General features: G+C 40.8%; 1 protein-coding gene across 1 annotated transcript in view; it reads right to left on the reverse strand.

Annotated features, from left to right (window-relative positions):
- The window catches only part of LOC132827957 (E3 ubiquitin-protein ligase rnf213-alpha-like), a 107880-nt gene that overhangs the window by 12517 nt on the left and 74454 nt on the right, over positions 1–20909 (reverse strand). The window contains exons 39-48 of the mRNA XM_060844807.1: positions 19860–19985; positions 19629–19739; positions 17358–17612; positions 15849–15927; positions 15038–15072; positions 13678–13775; positions 12052–12208; positions 8610–8775; positions 7338–7435; positions 737–979 (exon numbers count right to left, since the gene is read on the reverse strand). Coding sequence (XP_060700790.1) covers positions 737–979; positions 7338–7435; positions 8610–8775; positions 12052–12208; positions 13678–13775; positions 15038–15072; positions 15849–15927; positions 17358–17612; positions 19629–19739; positions 19860–19985 — 1368 coding nt within the window. The remainder of the gene's footprint in view (positions 1–736; positions 980–7337; positions 7436–8609; positions 8776–12051; positions 12209–13677; positions 13776–15037; positions 15073–15848; positions 15928–17357; positions 17613–19628; positions 19740–19859; positions 19986–20909) is intronic.

A 20909-nucleotide genomic window follows, 5' to 3' on the forward strand; every position in this document is an offset into this window, starting at 1 on the left:
GAAAAGGTCCGATGCTAAATATACAAATAGCTTACAGGGAATGGAATCAAACCAAGTAGTGGAATGAGAGATCTGAAAGTTGCAGTGCACACCTCTGGAAATGACCATGGCTAGTGCTGGAAAGTTATTGCTAAAGCAAATAGGATTATAAGCTGTATGTACAGCGAAAGTCAACACAAAGCAAAACTTATCAATTTGTCCTTCAGCTTCACCTTTACACAATACAAAATGCTGAGCCTTTGGAAAGTGTACAGAAAAGGGCCACACGATTAATTTACAGTCTAAAAGATTTCATTTATTCAGACAGACTCGACATTTAAAAACATGGTGTCTCAATGCAAGTTTCATTCAGGTTCACAAAATTATGAAGGGCCTGGGTTATGTTAAAACGTTGAACAATTATTTCAAATGGGTAGATTTGGGAAGCGCAGGGGATAGGCTTCAGATTACAGAAAGTCGGAATTGATTTGAATATAAGAGGACTCTCCTTTTGGCGGAGAAAAATAGGTAGGTGGTTCACGTTGCCAGATTTTCTGGTGAGCACTGACTCACCATATCCCTTTAAAAGCTACACCTACTGTTTTGGTTGCAGTAAATGTTTTAATGTACTTAAAATGTACTTCTTACTGGGAACATTCCTCTCATGATCACATCAAAGAACTTGGTTATGGATGGCATTTCATGTTAAGAGCTAATCCGCTACTTAAGCATAACTTAAAATAAAAACACAAAATACCTTTTGAAGAAATTTCCACAGTATAGGTGTTGCTTTCTTTCCCCCCTTTTGCTCTACAACCTGGGTAAAGTTCTCTACACATACTCGACGATCATATTTCCAGGCAGAGGAACAGTTTAAAACATCATCAGAGGTGATAAAATCTGATGGGTCTCCGAACAGCATTTTAACAACAGGACTCCCACCAATTCTCTCATCAGAACTGATCTGCTGGCCCACATGCAACAACGTTTCATCAAGGTTCTGTGAATTACAAAGAGAGAGGAAAATATCCTAGTTTACTACCTTCATGGCCTAATGTTCATCAGCAAGTCAAGTGCAGAACTGTCTCTGGTTTTATGCTGGAACACAGTTTAATGTTACTTAATATTTAGTGACCAGGTTTCATTTAGACTCCCAAATCTCAAAAACTCAATCTCACATTGTCAGATCAATGTATTAAGGCTAAAAATAACAATTCGATTTATTAAAAATGAGATTACATACAGAAGCAGTAAAGTGTAACAAGAAACTAAAACTATAAACAAAGTATCATCTGTGATCAAGAATTTAATATTCTTCTCCAAAGCTTTGACTGAGCAGGTGCAATATTCCTAGATAACCATATAGACCCTGAGCTTTATTCAGAAATAAAGTTGAACAGATGGGATGATTTATGCCATAGGTAGGGTAATCATATCACAGATGTTAATGTTGAGGCAATAACTGTTTTTAGTGGTTCAAACATTGGGGATAAAGAGGATAAAATTTAGCCTTTGCCTCTTGACAGTTAATTCATTTAAATTAATGTTACTGGGATCAGGTAGGTTCTATAAAAGATAGGCAATCCACTCGCCCCGTTTACTGTGTGAGGCATGAAGCTGCAAGTCACTTCCAATTAATTTATAGCTTTGTTAATGTGAATCAATTTCAGCTAAAATCATTATTCAAAGGCACACTTCATCTCATAAACACTAAAAAGTAGGAAGCAATATTTGTTAGGTAAGGCAGATGAACTTAGACCTTAGATTAGTACATATAACTATGATGCTAAAAGTGAAAGTTCTAAATTGGAGAAAGGCCAATTTTGACGGTATTAGGCAAGAACTTTCGGAAGGTGATTGGAGGCAGATGTTTGCAGGTAAAGGGACAACTGGAAAATAGAAAGTCTTCAGAAATGAGATAACAAGAATCCAAAGAAAGTATATTCCTATCAGGGTGAAAGGGAAGGCTGGTGGGTATAGGGAATACTGGATAACTAACGAAATTGAGGGTTTGGTTAAGAAAAAGAAGGAAGCATATATGTCAGGTATAGACAGGATAGATCGAGTGAATTCTTAGAAGAGTATAAAGAAAGTAGGAGTATACTTAAGAGGGAAATCAGGAGGGCAAAGCAGGGACATGAGACAGCTTTGGCAAATAGAATTAAGGAGAATCCAAAGGGTTTTTACAAATATATTCAGGACAAGAGGGTAACTAGGGAGAGAATAGGTCCCCTCAAAGATCAGCAAGGCAGCCTTTGTGTGGAGCCACAGAAAATGGGGGAGATACTAAATGAATATTTTGCATCAGTATTTACTGTGGAAAAGAATATGGAAGATATAGACTGTAAGGAAAAAGATGGTGACATCTTGCAAAATGACCAGATTACAGAGGAGGAAGTGCTGGATGCCTTGAAATGGTTAAAGGTGGATAATAAACGATGGACAATAGGTGCAGGAGTAGGCCATTCTGCCCTTTGTCCCTGCACCACCATTCAATATGATCATGGCTGATCATCCTTAACCGGTATCCTGTTCCTGCCTTATCTCCATAACCCTTGATTCCACTATCCTTGAGAGCTCCATCCAACTCTTTCTTAAATGAATCCAGAGATTGGGCCTCCACTGCCCTCTGGGGCAGAGAATTCCACACAGCCACCACTCTCTGGGTGAAGAGGTTTCTCCTCATCTCTGCCCTAAATGGTCTACCCTGTATTTTTAAGCTGTGTCCTCTGGTTCAGCACTCACCCATCAGCGGAAACATGTTTCCTGCCTCCAGAGTGTCCAATCCTTCAATAATCTTATATGGATCAATCAGATCCCCTCTCAGTCTTCTAAACTCAAGAGTATACAAGCCCAGTCGCTCCAGTCTTTCAGTGTAAGGTAGTCCTGCCATTTCAGGAATTGACCTCGTGAACCTACGCTGCACTCCCTCAATAGCCAGAATGTCTTTCCTCAAATTTGGAGACCAGAACTGCACACAATACTCCAGGTGTGGTCTCACCAGGGCCCTGTACAGCTGCATAAGAACCTCTTTGCTTCTATACTCAATCCCTCTTGTTATGAAGGCCAACATGCTATTAGCTTTCTTCACTACCTGCTTTACCTGCATGCTTCCTTCATTGACTGGTGTACAAGAACACCCAGATCTCTTTGTACCGCCCTTTTACCTAAATTGATTCAATTTAGGTAGTAATCTGCCTTCCTGTTCTTGCCACCAAAGTGGATAACCACACATTTATCCACATTAAACTGCATCTGCCATGCATCTGACCACTCACCTAACCTGTCCAGGTCACCCTGTAATCTCCTAACATCCTCCTCATATTTCACCCTGCCACCCAGCTTAGTATCATCAGCAAATTTGCTAATTTTATTATTAATACCATCTTCTATATCATTAATATATATTGTAAAAAGCTGCGGTCCCAGCACGGATCCCTGCGGTACCCCACTGGTCACTGCCTGCCATTCCGAAATGGAGCCGTTTATCACTACTCTTTGTTTCCTGTCAGCCAACCAACTTTCAATCCAAGTTAGTACTTTGCCCCCAATACCATGCGCCTGAATTTTGCTCACTAACCTCCTATGTGGGACTTTATCAAAAGCTTTCTGAAAGTCCAGGTACACTACATCTACTGGATCTCCCTCGTCCATCTTCAGAGTTACATCCTCAAAGAATTCCAGAAGATGAGTCAAGCATGATTTTCCGTTCATCAATCCATGCTGACTCTGACCTATCCTGTTACTACTATCCAGATGTGTCGTAATTTCATCCTTTATAATAGACTCCAGCATCTTTCCCACCACTGAGGTCAGATTAACTGGTCTATAATTTCCTGCTTTCTCTCTCCCACCTTTCTTAAAAACGTGTTACAACATTAGCCACCCTCCAATCTGCAGGAACTGATTCCAAATCTATCGAACTCTGGAAAATAATCACCGACACATCCACGATTTCTCGAGCCACTTCCTTCAGTACCCTGGGATGTAGACCATCAGGCCCTGGGGACTTATCAACCTTCAGACCTAACAGTCTCTCCAACACCAATTCCTGGCAAATATAAATTCCCTTAAGTATGTAAATCCCCAGGACCTGATCAGGTGTACCTGAGAACTCTGTGAGAAGCAAGAGAAGTGATTGCTGGGCCTTTTGCTGAGATATTTGTATCATCGATAGTCACAGGTGAGATGCCGGAAGAATGGAGGTTGGCAAAACGTGGTGCCACTGTTTAAGAAGGGCGGTAAAGACAAGCTGGAATTATAGACCGGTGAGCCTGACCTCGATGATGGGCAAGTTGTTGGCGGGAATTCTGAGGGACAGGATGTACATGTATTTGGAAAGGCAAGGACTGATTCGGGATAGTCAACATGGCTTTGTGCATGGGAAATCATGTTTCACAAACTTGATTGAATTTTTTGAAGAAGTAGCAAAGAAGATTGATGAGGGCAGAGCAGTAGATGTGATCCATATGGACTTCAGTAAGGCGCTCGACAAGGTTCCCCATGGGAGACTGATAAGCAAGGTTAGATCCCATGGAATACACGGAGAACTAGCCATATGGATACAGAACTGGCTCAAAGGTAGAAGACAGAGGGTGGTGGTGGAGGGTTGTTTTTCAGACTGGAGGCCTGTGACCAATGGAGTGCCACAAGGATCGGTCCTGGGTCCTCTACTTTTTGTCATTTACATAAATGATTTGGATGTGAGCATAAGAGGTTCAGTTAGTAAATTTGCAGATGACTCCAAAATTGGAGGTGTAGTGGACTGCGAAGAGGGTTACCTCAGATTACAACAGGATCTGGACCAGATGGGCCAATGGGCTGAGAAGTGGCAGATGGAGTTTAATTCAGATAAATGTGAGGTGCTGCATTTTGGGAAAGCAAATCTTAGCAGGATTTATACACTCAGTGGTAAGATCCTAGGGAGTGTTGCTGAACAAAGAGACCTTGGAGTTCATAGCTCCTTGAAAGTGGAGTCACAGGTAGATATGATACTGAAGAAGGTGTTTGGTATTTTTTCCTTTATTGGTCAGAGTATTGAGTACAGGAGTTGGGAGGTCATGTTGCGGCTGTACAGGACATTGGTTAGGCCACTGTTGGAATATTGCGTGCAATTCTGGTCTCTTTCCTATCGGAAAGATGTTGTGAAGCTTGAAAGGGTTCAGAAAATATTTACAAGTATGTTGCCAGGGTTGGAGGATCTGAGCTACAGAGAGAGACTGAACAGGCTGGGGTGTTTTCCCTGGAACATCAGAGACTGAGGGGTGACCTTCTAGAGGTTTATAAAATTATGAGGGGCATAGGTAGGATAAATAGACAAAGTCTTTTTCCTGGGGTCAGGGAGTCCAGAACGAGAGGGCATAGGTTTAGAGTGAGAGGGGAAAGATATAAAAGAGACCTAAGAGGCAACGTTTTCACGCAGAGGGTGGTACGTGTATGGAATGAGGTGCCAGAGGATGTGGTAGAGTCTGGTACAATTGCAACATTTAAGAGGCATTTGGATGGGTATATGAATAGGAAGGGTCTGGACGGATATGGGCTGGGTGCTGGCAGATGGGACTAGATTGGGTTGGGATATCTGGTCGGCATGGACAGGTTGGACCGAAGGGTCTGTTTCCATGCTGTACACCTCTATGACTCTATGTTGTAGCCATTACAGAGACTTGATTGAGAGAGGGACAGCTTAATATTGCAGGATTTAGATGTTTCTGATGAGATAGAGAGGGACATGTAAGGGCTGTGGGAGTTACTGATATGGAAGAATATCACAGCTGTATTGAGAGAGGCAATCTTGGACAGCTCATCCGCTAAGATTATATGGGTGGAGCTCAGGAATACGAAGGGTGCAATCCTTTGATGAAGTTGTATGACAGACTGCCCAATAGGGCAGTGAGGGACAGAGGAACAGGTATGTGGACAGATTATGGGAAAATGTAAAAATAACAGGGTTGTTGTGGTGGGTGATTTTAACTTCTTCATATTGACTCAGACTTCCTTAGTGCCAGGAACTTAGATGGGGGTAATTTGTTAGGAGAGATCCTTGCAGCAATATGTAAATAGTCCAACTTGGGAAGGGGCCATATGAGACCTGGTATTGGGGAATAAGCCTGGTCCAAATTTCAGTGGGGGAGCATTATTATTCCATTAGTTTGAAGTTACTTTTGGATAAGCATAAGAGTCGTCCCTGGGTGAAAGTACTAAGTTGGGGAACTATAAAAATATTAAACAGGAACTGGGGAATGTAGATTGAGAGTAAATCCATATCTGTCATGTGGGAATCTTCTAAAGTTGATTAGATTTCAGGACCAGCAAGTTCTTGTAAAAATGCAGAATAAGGATTATAAGATTCAGGAACCCAAGATGACAAGGGAAATTGTGAGCTTCACCAAAAAGAAAAAGGAGACATATGTCAGGTTTTGGAAACTGAAGACAGATAGAGTCTTCAAAGAATGTAAAGGAAGCAGGAAGGAAGTGGAAGGCAACATTTAACAGGCACCTTGAAAGATCCATGAATAGGCAGGGAATATCAGGATATGGAGGGGCAAACAGTTTTTAGTTTAGAAAGGCATCATGTGTCAGAGAAGATTTGGTGGGTTGAAGAGCCTGTTCATGTGCTGTTTCTTTGTTCCTTGTACATTTATTTAGTACCTTTCATATTCTAAGGACATCTCAGAACTTTGTGCCCATGAGGTAACTTTTGAAGGATATGCATTGCTGTATTAAAGGCAAAGCCAATTTACCCACAAAAGGTCCCAAACTATCAATGGTTTAAATGATGGGATATCCACATTAGTCATGTTAAATGAAAGATAAATATTGACCAAGAATAAGATTCAAATTTGTTTTCCAAGGGATCTTTCATGTTGAGTTAAAATGCACACAGGCCTTATGTTTAGTATAGTCTCTAGAAGCAAACATCCCCAAGGTGAGGCTATAGCCCAGATTATGTGGTCATAACTCTATAATTCAGCTTGAATCCAGAACCCTATGCACTCAGAAGCAAGCTCCTCAGAAAGTGATTCCTTTAAAAGTGCAACAATCTGAAGCCTTTTTTGGAATAAGTAGCTCTACAATCAAAAAGCTCTTCATATGGTTCCTCTCCAATTATGCATTCATCCTAATCTCACTTTCTGCATGTTTCTCATGGTCTTCTCACAGGTATTTATTCTTGCTTTGAAGCACTCTATCACGTCTTCCGGCATTATGAGATGCCTTGTCAAAGATTGGTATTCCTAACCGCACTCCCAATTAATGAAATAGTTCTGAAGTTCACATGATGAAAATAGTATTGTAATGAAGAACACATTTCCTACACTTCAGCTTCCATCAAGAAGCACCTCATACAATAATTTACCAACCTGCAACAATGGAGAAATAACAGCCTTGATGAACTGATTCTCCCATGCATTTCTCTCTGTCTTTGATGACAGCTGTTCGTCCCATCCTTTTTTGTGCACTGGGCAGAAAAGAAAACAAATCAGTACAATGTACTTTATGCCTATACATTTCATATTAACCAATAATGTGCATCCTCTACAAATCTTTCTTAATGACTTTTGGGGAACAGTTGTCCTTATACATGAAAATATAAGTTAGTTTCTAAGTTGTTAGTTTTAAAAAACGTACATATTTTGATTCTAGGTAAATTAAACTGCAGACTTCTAAGGTGCATGCATTATATACCCGACAGGCTGAATTATGATTCACATGAATGTCCTCAAAGTGAATTCTGCCAGTGCATGGAATTATAAAGGAAAGATGTATTTTTTTGGGTTGCATGCAGTGGTATAAACAAAGTAACATATTGCCATATGCAGTGTGTCCATGTAAATCTGCTTGAATCAGGTAAAGCCAATGGGTGGCACGGTGGCTCAATAGTTAGTACTGTTACCTCACAGTGTCAGGGACTGGGGTTCAATCATGGCCTTGGGTGACTGTCTGTGTGGAGTTTGCACGTTCTTTCTGAGTCTGTGTGGGTTTCCTCTGGGTGCTCCAGTTTCCTCCCATGGTCCAAAGGTATGCAGTTTAGGTGGATTGGCTGTGCTAGACTTCCCATAGCATCCAGGGATGTGTGGATTATGTGGGTTAGCCATGTGATAGGGTTTGGATGGGATGCACTTTAGAGGGTCAGCGCAGACTCAATGGCCAAATGGCCTGCACATCTTTGCACTGTGGGAGGAAACTGGAGCACCCAGAGGAAATTCACACAGACGCAGAGAGAATGTGCAAACTCCACTGGCCTGCTTCCAAAAACGTAGCATTCTATGATAATGCAAGATAAATTGGGTTAAAATGGGTGAAGGTGACAAAAGGTGAGCTTCTCAATGATGTGCTGCAACTTCACATAATAAAATCCAAGTAATACTGAGGGTAGTGAGGTGAACAGTACTATACTCTTGGTCAAAACGTCCCATCAGGGTACCATCCTCTGCTTGTGGATTGACAGACTCCTCCCCCCTCAACCGCGGCTCCCCCCCGCCCAACCAGTAAATCACTCCCAACACCAAAGGTCTGTATATCACAGACTGACACTAGATTTACAAATTTAGTTGGATTTAAACGTTGCTCTATTGGAGTGGTGTTTACTTACTATTTTTATTCAAACTGACTTAAACCTTTGACAAGAATACCTTTAATGTGATTCATAAGTTCATTAATAACCAGGTGGATGCAGGTAGCTGTATCATCAATGTTCTTCCCCAGTGACTTTCCAAGCTGCATTAGGTCGGTTTCTAGATGCTGCCACAGGAACTCTGAGACATTCGGTACCTGTGGCTTAATCATTTCTTGAATAATCTGAAGAAACGAATGGACAGGATTTTGGCCTTTTCAGCTGTATAGAAAATGCATTCCAAGAAGGCAAGTCTCTGCAACTGTTCACCTTGTTTAAAGAAGAGACTCTATCACATCAGTCCATAACTTCAAATAAGAAGGTTATTTCAACTCTCCTGCTACACTAGCTGCATTTCAAATGACAGATTACTACCCTAACACATCTACTTTCTGTGGCGGCTGCACAAATGAATTTATTACAGATAAAAGATTAGAAAATATTGACTGGAAATTATACTAAGCAATGGTAATATTTCACATTGATGTGAAAATCCATTGTTTACTATTTCAATAGAAGCACTTAGAGGCATATAGTCATAGAGATGTACAGCACAGAAACAGACCTTCGGTCCAACTTATCTATGCTGATCAGATATCCTAACCTAACCTAGTCCCATTTGCCAGCAGTTAGCCCATATCCCTCTTAAACCCTTCCTATTCATATAGCTATCCAGTGCCTTTTAAATGCTGTAATTGTACCAGCCTCCACACATCCCTTGGCTAATCATTCCATACACACACTACCCTCTGCATAAAAACGTTGCCCCTTAGGTCTCTTTTATATTTTGCCCCTCTCACCCTAAACTATGTTCTCTAGTTCTGGACTCCCCCACCCCAGGGAAAAGACCTTGTCTATTTACCCTATCCATGCCCCTCATGATTTTATAAACCTCTATAAGGTCACCCCTCAGCCTCTGACACTCCAGGGAAAACGGTCCCAACCTATTCAACCTCTCCCTATAGCTCAAATCCTCCAACCCTGGCAACATCCTTGTAAATCTTTTCTGAACACTTTCAAGTTCCACAACATCTTTCCCATAGGAAGGAGACAGGAGTTGCACACAAATTCCAAAAGTGGCCGAACCAATGTCCTGTACAGCCACAACATGACCTCCCAACTCCTATACTCCCCTTACCATTTATTTTAAAATAACTAAAAACAAAGTTTTTGGGAATTTTTTGAGGATGTAACTCTGAAGATGGACAAGGGAGATCCAGTGGATGTAGTATACCTGGATTTTCAGAAAGCCTTTGATAAAGTCCCACATAGGAGGTTAGTGAGCAAAATTAGGGCACATGGTATTAGGGGCAAAATACTGACATGGATTGAAAATTGGTTGGCTGACAGGAAACAAAGAGTAGTGATAAAATGCTCCCTTTCGGAATGGCACGGTGACCAGTGGTGTGCCGCAGGGATCAGTGCTGGGACCGTAGATTTTTACAATGAACATTAATGATATAGATAAAGGTATTAAAAGTAATATTAGCAAATTTGCTGATGATACAAAGTTGGGTGGCAGGGTGAAATGGGAGGAGGATGTTAGGAGATTACAGGGTGGCCTGGACAGGCTAGGTCATTGGACAGATGCATGGCAGATGCAGTTTAATGTAGAATAATGTGTGGTTATCCACTTTGGTGGCAAGAACAGGAAGGAAGATTACTACCTAAATGGAGTCAAGTTAGGTAAAGGGGCAGTACAACGAGATCTAGGTGTTCTTGTACATCAGTCAATGAAAGCAAGCATGCAGGTACAGCAGGCAGTGAAGAAAGTTAATTGCATGCTGGCCTTCATAACAAGAGGGATTGAGTATAGAAGCAAAGAGGTTCTTCTTCAGCTGTACAGGGCCCTGGTGAGACCACACCTGGAGTATTATGTGCAGTCCTGGTCTCCAAATTTGAGGAAAGACATTCTGGCTATTGAAGGAGTGCAGCGTAGGTACATGAGGCCAATTCCTGGAATGGCAGGACTACCTTACGCTGAAAGACTGGAGTGATTGGGCTTCTATACCCTTGAGTTTAGAAGACTGAGAAGGGATCTGATTGAGACATAAGATTATTAAAGGATTGGACACTCTGGAAGCAGGAAATATGTTTCCGCCGATGGGTGAATGCCGAACCAGAGGACACAGCTTAAAAATACGGGGTAGACCATTTAGAACAGAGATGAGGAGAAACTTCTTCACCCAGAGAGTGGTGGGTGTATGGAATGCTGTGCCCCAGATGGGTGTGGAGGCCAAGTCTCTGGATACTTTCAAGAAAGAGTCGAATAGAGCTCTTAAGGATAGTGGAATCAAGGGTTATGGGGATAAGGCAGGAACAGGATACTGATTGAGGATGATCAGCCATGATCATAATGAATGGTGGTGCTGGCTCGAAGGGCAGAATGGCCTACTCCTGTACCTATTGTCTCTTGTCTATTGTCTATAAAACAAGAGTTTAGACAAAACTTCACTTGTTTGGGCAGCATGGGTGGCTCAGTGGTTAGCGCTGCTGTTTCACAGTGCCAGGGACCCAGGTTTGATTGTCATGTCACCTGTGCGGAGTTTGCACACTCTCCCCGTGTCTGCGTGGATTTCCTCCCACAATCTAAAGATGGGCAGGTTAGGTGAATCGGCCATGCTAAATTGCCCATAGTGTTCAGGGATGTGTAAGTTAGGCACATTAGTTGGGGGTAAATGAGAAATGGTTCTGGGTGGGATACTCTTTGATGGGTCAGTGTGGACTTGTTGGGCCGAAGCGCCTGTTTCCACACTGTCAATGAATATTAGTTGGTCTCACATGACATTGAATTCAGAGGGTTAAAGATCAGGAACTGTTATCATTTGAAGTGAGGTGCCAGCAGAGGCAATATGTATATTGCTTTATGTTGTTGTAAACTTGCCAAATCGTAATTACATTCTCCTGCCATTGATGGTACTGCAGCGCCTCTTTGAGAGGAATTGTGTCATTACAAAGTGACACATTTCAGGCAATTTTCGTCATAAATGTGAATTAGAACCGTATAATGGAAAAGGTTGACAGCCACTGCACAGATACGTAATTTTTAATATAGTCTCCATTATAAATGCAAGACTTTCTTTTAGATCTTAAAATGCTGTTATTACACCATAAAATCTTCCAAACGCACAACTTCCTCCACATAGAAGGAAAAGGGCAGCAAAAACATGGAAACACCACTACCTGCAAGTTCCCCTTCAAGCTACTCACCATCCCAACTTGGAAACATATTGCACTTCCTTTTCTGTTACTGGGTAAAATCCTCGCAAACAATGCTGTGGGTCTATCTACACGACATGGGCAGCAGCAGGTCAAGAAGGCCACTCACCCCGACTTTCTCAAGGTCAATGAGGACAGGACAATAAAATACTAGCCCAACCCAGGAGCACACACATCATGAATGAAATATAAAGTAAAAACAAATCAGGCTCATTTAACTTTATTTAAAGAGAGTCAGTTACCTGATGATGGTGAAATGTGCCGAGCATCATTGATACATGTGTCAGTGTCCGCAATAACAGGAAAACAACAGGAGTCATCTGTCGATCAGGTGCAACAACTTGACTTCTCCTTGAGGCGTTTCCCAAGACATGACCAGTTTTAGTTTGATCTATGTGACTACAAAAGAACCAGAGATCAATTGAGCCTTGAGATTCCTGAAGGTCTGTTCTGTTACAGGAAGTGACCAAAACTGAATTCACCGACTTCCTATACCATTTGAGTCTGCTGGCCTGGTAATGCTGCGTTTAACAGTCAGTATTATCATCCGGTTGTGTTTCATTGTGCCACAGAAATGATCAAATTATCCTTTCCTTCAAAAGCATATCGCAAAATAAGGTCAGTGTTGATCACTGTGCTGAGTCAAAGTCCTGGAACTCCCTGCCTAACGGCATTGTGGGTTTACTTACAGCATACTGTCTGCATCAGTTCAGTAAGGCAGCTGATCACCATCAAAGGCAGCTAGGGATGGGCAATAAATGCTGGGTTTAACCATGAATCCCAGAGCACATAAATGAATAAAAAGGTATTGGCATGTTCAGTGACATGGTCACACTGCAGGTAAAGATTGCACAGGTAGAAAGAGAATGGGTGACCAGCAGAGTGAAAGCACTAGGCATGTCATTCAAGAGGAGTCACTTGGCTTATCTCTCTCTCTAACAGATTTTCTGTTTAGGACACTGCTGACTGAGATGGTTTCTGGGGGAATGATATGAGACCCAACTCTGTGGCACTAGGAATGGTTCAGATGTGCAGTGATAGTTGAGAAGTAGGGGTGAGTGCTATAGTGACAGGGAATATGCAGCATATTCTGATATTCTGGAGGGGGACAGGGAGCAAACAGGGGTCATGGTCTATGCCAGTATTAATGAGGTCCTGCAAACAGACTACAGAGGAACTTCAATTATCCAGCATTCGATTATCTGAATATCCGATTATCCGGCAAAATCGCAAAGTCCCGATGCTTGGATAAACTGTGCTTTCCAGCATTCGATTATCCGGAATTTGATTAACTGAAAGAAATACTCCCTGCCTGTGTCTTTCAGATAATTGTGGTTCCTCTGTTTAGGGAGCTAGAAAATAAATTAAAAAGCAGCACTTGAAGAGGCAGTGATCTCAGGATACCGTAATCTTGAGGCATTGGGACTGATTCTGGCGATCATGGGAAATGTACAAGCTGGACAGATTGCATACAAGCAGGATTCTTATTGGAGCATTTGCTAGTTCCATGGGGGGGCTCAAGTTTAAACTCGAGTGGCAGGGGGATAGGAACCTTTGCTGGGAGACAGGAGTGAAGGACATGGAATAGGGGATTGACTGTGATGAAGTGAAATTTCTTTACTCTGAAGGAGGTGAACCTGTAAAATTCTCTACCACAGAAGGCTGCAGAGTCAAAGTCAGTAAATATTCTTAAGAAATAATTAAATAGGTTTCTAGAAGCCAAAGGGATCAGATGGAATGGGAAAAGAGTGGGGGTCTGGCACTGAGACAGATGATCAGTCATGTACACATTGAATAGTGGAATGGGCTCACTGGGCCAAGTGTCCTACTTGTTATGTTCTGAATTTTTAAATGAGAAATATACATACTGTTGGGAAACAGTAAATCCAGAAACAGCCCTGTGATGTTGTCCACCAACCGAATTACCACAATGAAAGCAACGAGCAGTTTGAGTCGGTTTTCCACACTGTCAATAAAAGAATTGTTTAGTTAGTTTATCAGCTTGAATTTCTCACTGCCAAGTGCAGGGAAGCTGCCTCACTGATTGACTCGCATACACCAGCACAAAGCCTCAGCTCCAGGACACCCAAGCCAGAATCAATCAAACCGAAGAAACATTCAAATGGTCAATCACCATCTCTGATAGAAGGAAACGTTTGGTAATACAGAGACATAGTCAATAATTAGTATTTAGCCATAAATGACAAAGGAAGGATAAAAGTGCTTAGGAAAGGTGACAGCGTGAGTTGTAAATGTTTAAATGGATGTGACATAACATCATAGGCACAGGCCCAGATTTATGCTGAATTGGGCCAATCTAGAGACATTTAAATGGTGTAGAGAAGACTGGATTCTCACCTCTTCTCCATTTCTGACAATTTGGGCCTGCACAGATAGCCAACCCACATGGAGATGGCACTACTAACATTACAAAAATATTAAATAATCAAGGAGTTGAAGTGAAAGGAAGAGCAAGAAATCAATAGAATAGCTATCACAAAAGAAAAAGTATGAGGAAAATTAATGGGGCCAAATGCATTTTGGCAGGAAGAATGGAAGAGCTGAATATTATTTAAATAAGGAAATACTGCAGAAAACAGAGTTACTGAGGGTCCTTGTACATGAATTACAAACACCTAGCATCTATGTGCAGTGGATACCAAGGAAGGCAAATGGATTGTTGGCTTGTATTTCAAATGGAATGGAGAACAAAAATATACAAGGCAGTAATCAGACCACACCTGAAATATTGGAAACAGTTTTGATCTCCTTCCCGAAGAAGGATATACTTAAGGTAGTTGAGTGAAAGTTCACTAGACTGATCTGGGTTTGGAGGTTGAGTAGTTTGGGCTTGTACTCATTGGAGTTTCGATGAAAAAGACTGATTGAAGCTTATAGGATTTTTAGGGGGTTTGACAGGGTAGATGTGAAATGGTTGCTTCACATTGTTGGTGAGTCTAGGACCTGAGGGTATTATCTCAGAGTAAGGAGTCACCCACTTAAGACAGAGAGAGATGAGGAGGAATTTCTTCTCTTCAAGGATAGTGAATCTGTGGAATTCTATACCAGAACGTGCTGTTGAGGCTGGTTTACATAGCCTCATTTAAAAAGGATGCAGAAAAGGAAGGACTGATAATTTGATTCTTTAATATGGGTGCAATGAAAATTCTAAAGGCACTCTAAACTATTTGAAACCTTATTTATACTTACAATAAAATTAATACTTACATTAGCAACTTGAACAGGTTCACCGCAACTGCACTCTGCAATGAAATATAGAAAGTGGGAGATGTATTGTTAACAGTGTAGCAAAAAAAGGAATTAGAGAAAATTCCATCTTTATCTATAACTAGATTTAGTTATTGTCCTGCTCTTGGCTAAATATATTAAAAATAACACCTTTGAAGGCAACAGTGTTTTCCACCATATGTATCAAACATTACCTTCCTTGAACAATGAAATTCCTTGTAACACATCTACTAGTCACATTGACAATGTCAGTTGCAGTGTGATACTTGCACCTTCATTTGCCAATGTTACTTCTGCCGAACGCTCAAATATATAGAACAAGAGTCGGACTTATCATTTATAAAATGCCTTGGAAACTGTAATAGAATCAGCAAGATGACTATCTTCCTACACAGCTGAGGATTAAACCTGAATATCACGGAAATGCCTTATCTCCTTTATAATCATTTTCTCCCCATCTGTAATTTTGGAGCAGCCAGAGTATTAATATGGTCTGTCATAAATATTTTAGCTCTAGTATAATAATGTTTAGTGCATTCACACCGCAGTGAAAATGCAATAATCGCATTCTTGCAGCATACAAGGCTACTTGTCACATATAAACATCATGAAAACATAGCCTTCTAGGTGACAATGAAAAGCAAAAGACCCCCAATTGTCAAAATAAGTGCATTTTTGAGGTACATAAACAAATTTTAATGATACAATTGTAAGTATTTTAGATCTACATTTAATTTTTTTGATTTGTAACTTACAAACAATTAACAGCACAGAGATGAATGACACTTACTGTACCAAGTCACCTTCTCTCGAGTCGATAGCTTAATTTCACTAAAAACATCTTCTGGCATGGTAGGTAAATAGGCGTGCTAAAAGTAGAAGGGAACGTGTAAGAATGTTATAATGGGTCCCCTCCTGCTGTCAAGATGTTTCTGACATCAACATCACTGATTTCTCTGATCCAGAGGGAAGTATAAGTAAAGAAACAATATTTGGAACTCTGAATCCCAAGTCTGAGGGAATTCTCTTTGGTTCCAAGTGTGAGCTAGTATCCAACCATTCTGAAGTCTGAATAATATATTTTAGAGCTGGAGCAGCACTCTTGTGACATTAGATCATTTTAATGAGATTTATGATCTTGGTCATCAAAGAGAATGTTGTTGATAAATCAGAGAATATTTGCATTATTCTTGAAGTTGGCGATGCAACACATGACCTCAAGTCCTAGTCCATAAATAAAACATAATGGTAAACTTCTCACCATGACCACTATGATCAGTTGGCAGACTGGTAGACAGCATCAATGACTCTCTTTAGTGATGCGAATCTGGGTTGCAGTCAAAACGGTGGTGGTAGTAGTGGTGGAGGGGGTGATAATTGGGAATGCAGAGGTGATAGAGGGAAAATGAACCGGACTAGTCACTTCCAATCATGTAGTGACTTGATGACATAAATGGATAATTACATGTTCCAGCCTGTGACCTTACCGAGTGAAGAAATGTGCTAAGGAAGCATTGGCAATGGAGTCCACACTTACAAATGACGGGGAGCAACAGAGAATGTAGTAAACATTCGGTCATCTTCCATAGCATAGGAATGCTTTGTGATGGAGCTTTGCCCTGTTACTGTAAACACCAAACATTGCAGACATTGAGCAGTGAAATTCTTCTCAGGAGGCAAGATTGGGAGGATGGGTCAATAATTTAGAAAAACGATGAGTGATCCTATTTGAAATATCGAAGATTTAGAGAGGGCTTGGAAGGGTAGATGCTCAGAGGCATAGTTCCAAAATAAGAGGTCCCTTACTTAAGGTGGAGAGGAAGAGGAATATTTTCTCTTAGAGACTGTCAGTGTTTTCCAGTGATCATTGCGGGGGGCTGGCTTATTGCGTACTTAGAATGAATTAGATTGAATCTTGATTGATAAGGGAATTAGGATAGGAAATAAAGGGAGTTAAAGCCTCACCAGATCAGATGTGATTACACCATTGATAGGCACAAGGCGAGTCCCATTTGTTATGTGCTTCTGACTGGGTCAGCATATGTTTTAAGTATCTAGGATGAGACAAGTCTCGTGAGTCATGGTAATCCTATGATGTGCATTACGAATCACAGAACATAGGGGCAGGCCATTCAGCCTTTAATGTCTATGCTGATTTTTGGAATTAGTTAGCAAACAGCCCACTCCCTGGTTCTTTTGCAATAGCCCTGCTAACTTTCCTTTTCAGGGGGTTATGGATGACTTAGAACTTGGGAAGCAAATTTTTCTTATAGAAATTGTGCGTCTGTGACTTCCTCACCCTCATTTCTGCAGATCTGAAAGCAATTTTGTAGAGTGGGGATTTCAAGACATTTTCTCCACAGATGAAAACCAAGGCTGCGTGCACAATTATTTCAATCAGGATGCACCGTTGGTTTGACTGTCTTGCTGTGATCCATCGGGAAGATTTTTGATCTCCAGTGGCATTTTCCACCAATTTAGTGCAGAAGTCCTTCAGGTCTGCAGCCTCAAAGAGTTTACTATCTTTAATAAATGTCTGCAACATGGTGATTAACTGAAAGATAGCAGATTTTGCAAAGTCAGTGCATTTGTATCACAGTTTATTTTCTCATTTACAAACAAGGCTGCTAATCTACTCATTGCTAGGTGACACATTTTCAGACATAAATGATGAAATTTAATTTGTGCATTACATTTGTAAGCAAATATACGGGACAAAAAAATACTAGTGCACTGTTCCAAATTGTCACCGAATACTGGAATAAATGATCAGGTCATTCTATAAACTCTTTATTAAAATCTTTGTTTTCATTTGGGTTCTGAGAGCTGGTAATTATTGTTAAAAATGTTGACAACATTCATAGATGAAATTTCTATGCCCTATCTCAGAACCTGAGGAGAAATGCAGATTACACAGAAACTATTTAATTTTGAAAGTTTGCACCAAAACAACTGCTGTCAGCAGAAATTATGAAGAGAAACAACGTGAATACACAGTGTTGAACATAGAACACTGTGCAGGCCCGCACCTGGAAAACTGACCGAGGTCCGCGGAGCTACCGGAACAAATGTCTCCCTCATTTTGGTAAATTTACACACCAGCACTCAGCCATTGGACAGCTTCAGTGTCTCGATGTTTGTTTCAGATTGGCATTCCAGAACAATAAATGTGGTAGATCACTGAATTAGTACAGACCTGATTTGGGAGATGCTGATATTGGACTGGGGTGTACAAAGTTAAAAATCATACAACACCAGGTTATGATGACCTGAAAGCTCTGAAAGCTAGTGCTCCCAATTAAACCTATTGGACTATAACCAATTTCGTGTGATTTTTAACTTAGTACAGACCTTAGGCTTGTACTGTCTCTGCTACTTAGCAATGTCAAAAGTCCTCACTGCAACTTAAATGTGAAATGTTTCTATGGTGCTCTCATACCAATGCACATAGAATTGCTCTAAGTGCTGAAAACAAACAGTCTTTGTTTTCTTCTCGTCACGATCTTCAACATTTATATTTTCTAATATCTATCCTCCAAGTTTATCATGGTTAAAACATGCAACAGTCTGAGCCACAATGGGAAGAATCATCTTGAAAACATTTCCAACACTGAGCAGTATGGGTTCACATCTGTAGGCATGCGCCTATTGCAAACAGAATGCCTGTTCTCACTTATAGAAGTCTCTTTATAGAAAAACATCTTTATTGACTACTTGAATTTTGGATGCTTCATTTCACCCTTATAAACATTCCTGTATCACCAGGTGTACCATCCTTCATGTATTCACTTCCATTCTGAATACATGTGAACACAAACAGAACACTGTTTCTGTAGATGCAATTGGTGGGGGCGCCACAGCATTTGGCCCTCATGCTCCAATCTTACCATCTATAATAATGACTTGGATGTAGTTTGGATAGAAGGCACTATAGCCATATTTACAGATGACACTAAAATGGTTGGGATCATAAGTTGTAATGAAGTTAATGAAAGGCTTAATTGGTACTGCTGAGAGCTGATGTTTAGGTTGGCTATTACCATGGGTGATTTGGAGATGGGATAAAGTTGTGTGTAAGGACACTCTGGATGTGAAAAAAAAAAAATAGGTTGGCAGTTGTTTAAAAATCTTCCATTTCTTCCTTGGGGACACGAAGCAGAAACCCAAATTAGTTACTACTACTCTTTTCTGTTCCCATCATATATATTTCAATAGTGGTTTGCTGTTACTTTCTTGAGTAACAGTCTGTAGTCAATAACGTGCTAGAGCTGAAAAATGTGTTGCTGGAAAAGTGCAGCAGGTCAGGCAGCATCCAAGGAGCAGGAGAATCGACGTTTCGGGCATTAGCCCTTCTTCAGGAATCATTCCTGAAGAAGGCCTTATGCCCAAAACGTCGATTCTCCTGCTCCTTGAATGCTGCCTGACCTGCTGCGCTTGTCTAGCAACACATTTTTTAGCTCTGATCTCCAGCATCTGCAGTCCTCACTTTCTCCTAATAACACACTAGACATAACTTATTCTCAGTTTAAGTTCCCACACATCTGAAATTAGGTCAGTGATTGATTCTTACCTTTGGACTAGGTTGCAGACTGGAATCCTCTACAGCAAACAAAGATGTTACCTCACGGAAGAAGGCCAATGCCAGATAAACCCGTTGACTGTTTAAAGAACATTTTGAAGTCTTTCAGGAGCAAAGATATGAAACAAATGTTGAGTGCTACTACATTATACTGGGCTTAAAACTAGCATAAAACTGAGACAGAGTATTGCACTGTTACCAAACAGGATTATTTGCAAATACCTTTAACTGGTTTGTCACAGTATCCATTTGGCATTTCAGGATTGCCTCAGCAACAGTATCACGTATGGTTTTATACTCCTGTCCACAGAAAATAAAGGAATCCATCTGTACATCTGTCCAGTTAAGCTGGAAGAAAGAATTCCTTGACATGTCAGCACACAGAACAATAGAAGGACTGTACTGCAATTTTGCATCAAAATTAAAATCTCTACATTTAATCAATAATGGCCAATTATTTCACTCAACAGCATTTATTTCAAGAAAACTTTGAAAAAGGAAAATGCATCACAGGATCACATTATTTCATTTAGAATTGTAGAGTTTTTCAGCACAAAAGACCTATATTTTTCAGAGCAGCACAGTGGCACAGTAGTTAGCACTGCTACCTGACTGCAAAGTCGTCTGGCTGTTTGATGCCATTCTCGGGTGACTGTGTTGAATTTACATGTTCTCCCCGTGTCTGCATGGGTTTCCACCAGATGCTGCAGTTTTCTTCACAGTCCCAACGATGTGCAGGTTAAAGTGGATTGGCCACGCTAAATTGCCCCCTAATGTCCAGCGATGTGTAGACTTAGGTGGATTAGCCATGGTAAATGCAGGGTCACTGCAGGACTCAATGGGTCTAATGGCCTCTTTCCACAGTGTAAAGATTCAACAAAATGGACTGCCGTGGTTCAAGAAAGCAACTTGGGCAGTTTATCACCACCTTCAAAAGCAACTAGAGATGGGTAATAAATGTTGGTCCAGCCAGCAAAACCCTCAACCCAGGAATAACTTTGAAACAAGTCCATTCAGCCCACTGAACCTCTGCTGACTTCCTGTCCTGTGCCCACATATCTGAATTTTTCATTTTAAAGATTTTTATCCCCTTTTTGAAAAATGCTTCAATTCTACTTTCCCTATCCTTTATCGTGGACCACTTCAGGTCTATTGAAGCCACTGTTTGAAAAAGACTCCAGACCTGTCGTATTGATTATTTTGGACAGTAAACTCAAACTCATTTGTTCAGCCACAAATAATATGCTGTTATACAAATTTCACAGCTTATCT

The sequence above is a fragment of the Hemiscyllium ocellatum genome, chromosome 25 (genome assembly GCF_020745735.1).
Source record: "Hemiscyllium ocellatum isolate sHemOce1 chromosome 25, sHemOce1.pat.X.cur, whole genome shotgun sequence".
NCBI lineage: Eukaryota > Metazoa > Chordata > Chondrichthyes > Orectolobiformes > Hemiscylliidae > Hemiscyllium > Hemiscyllium ocellatum.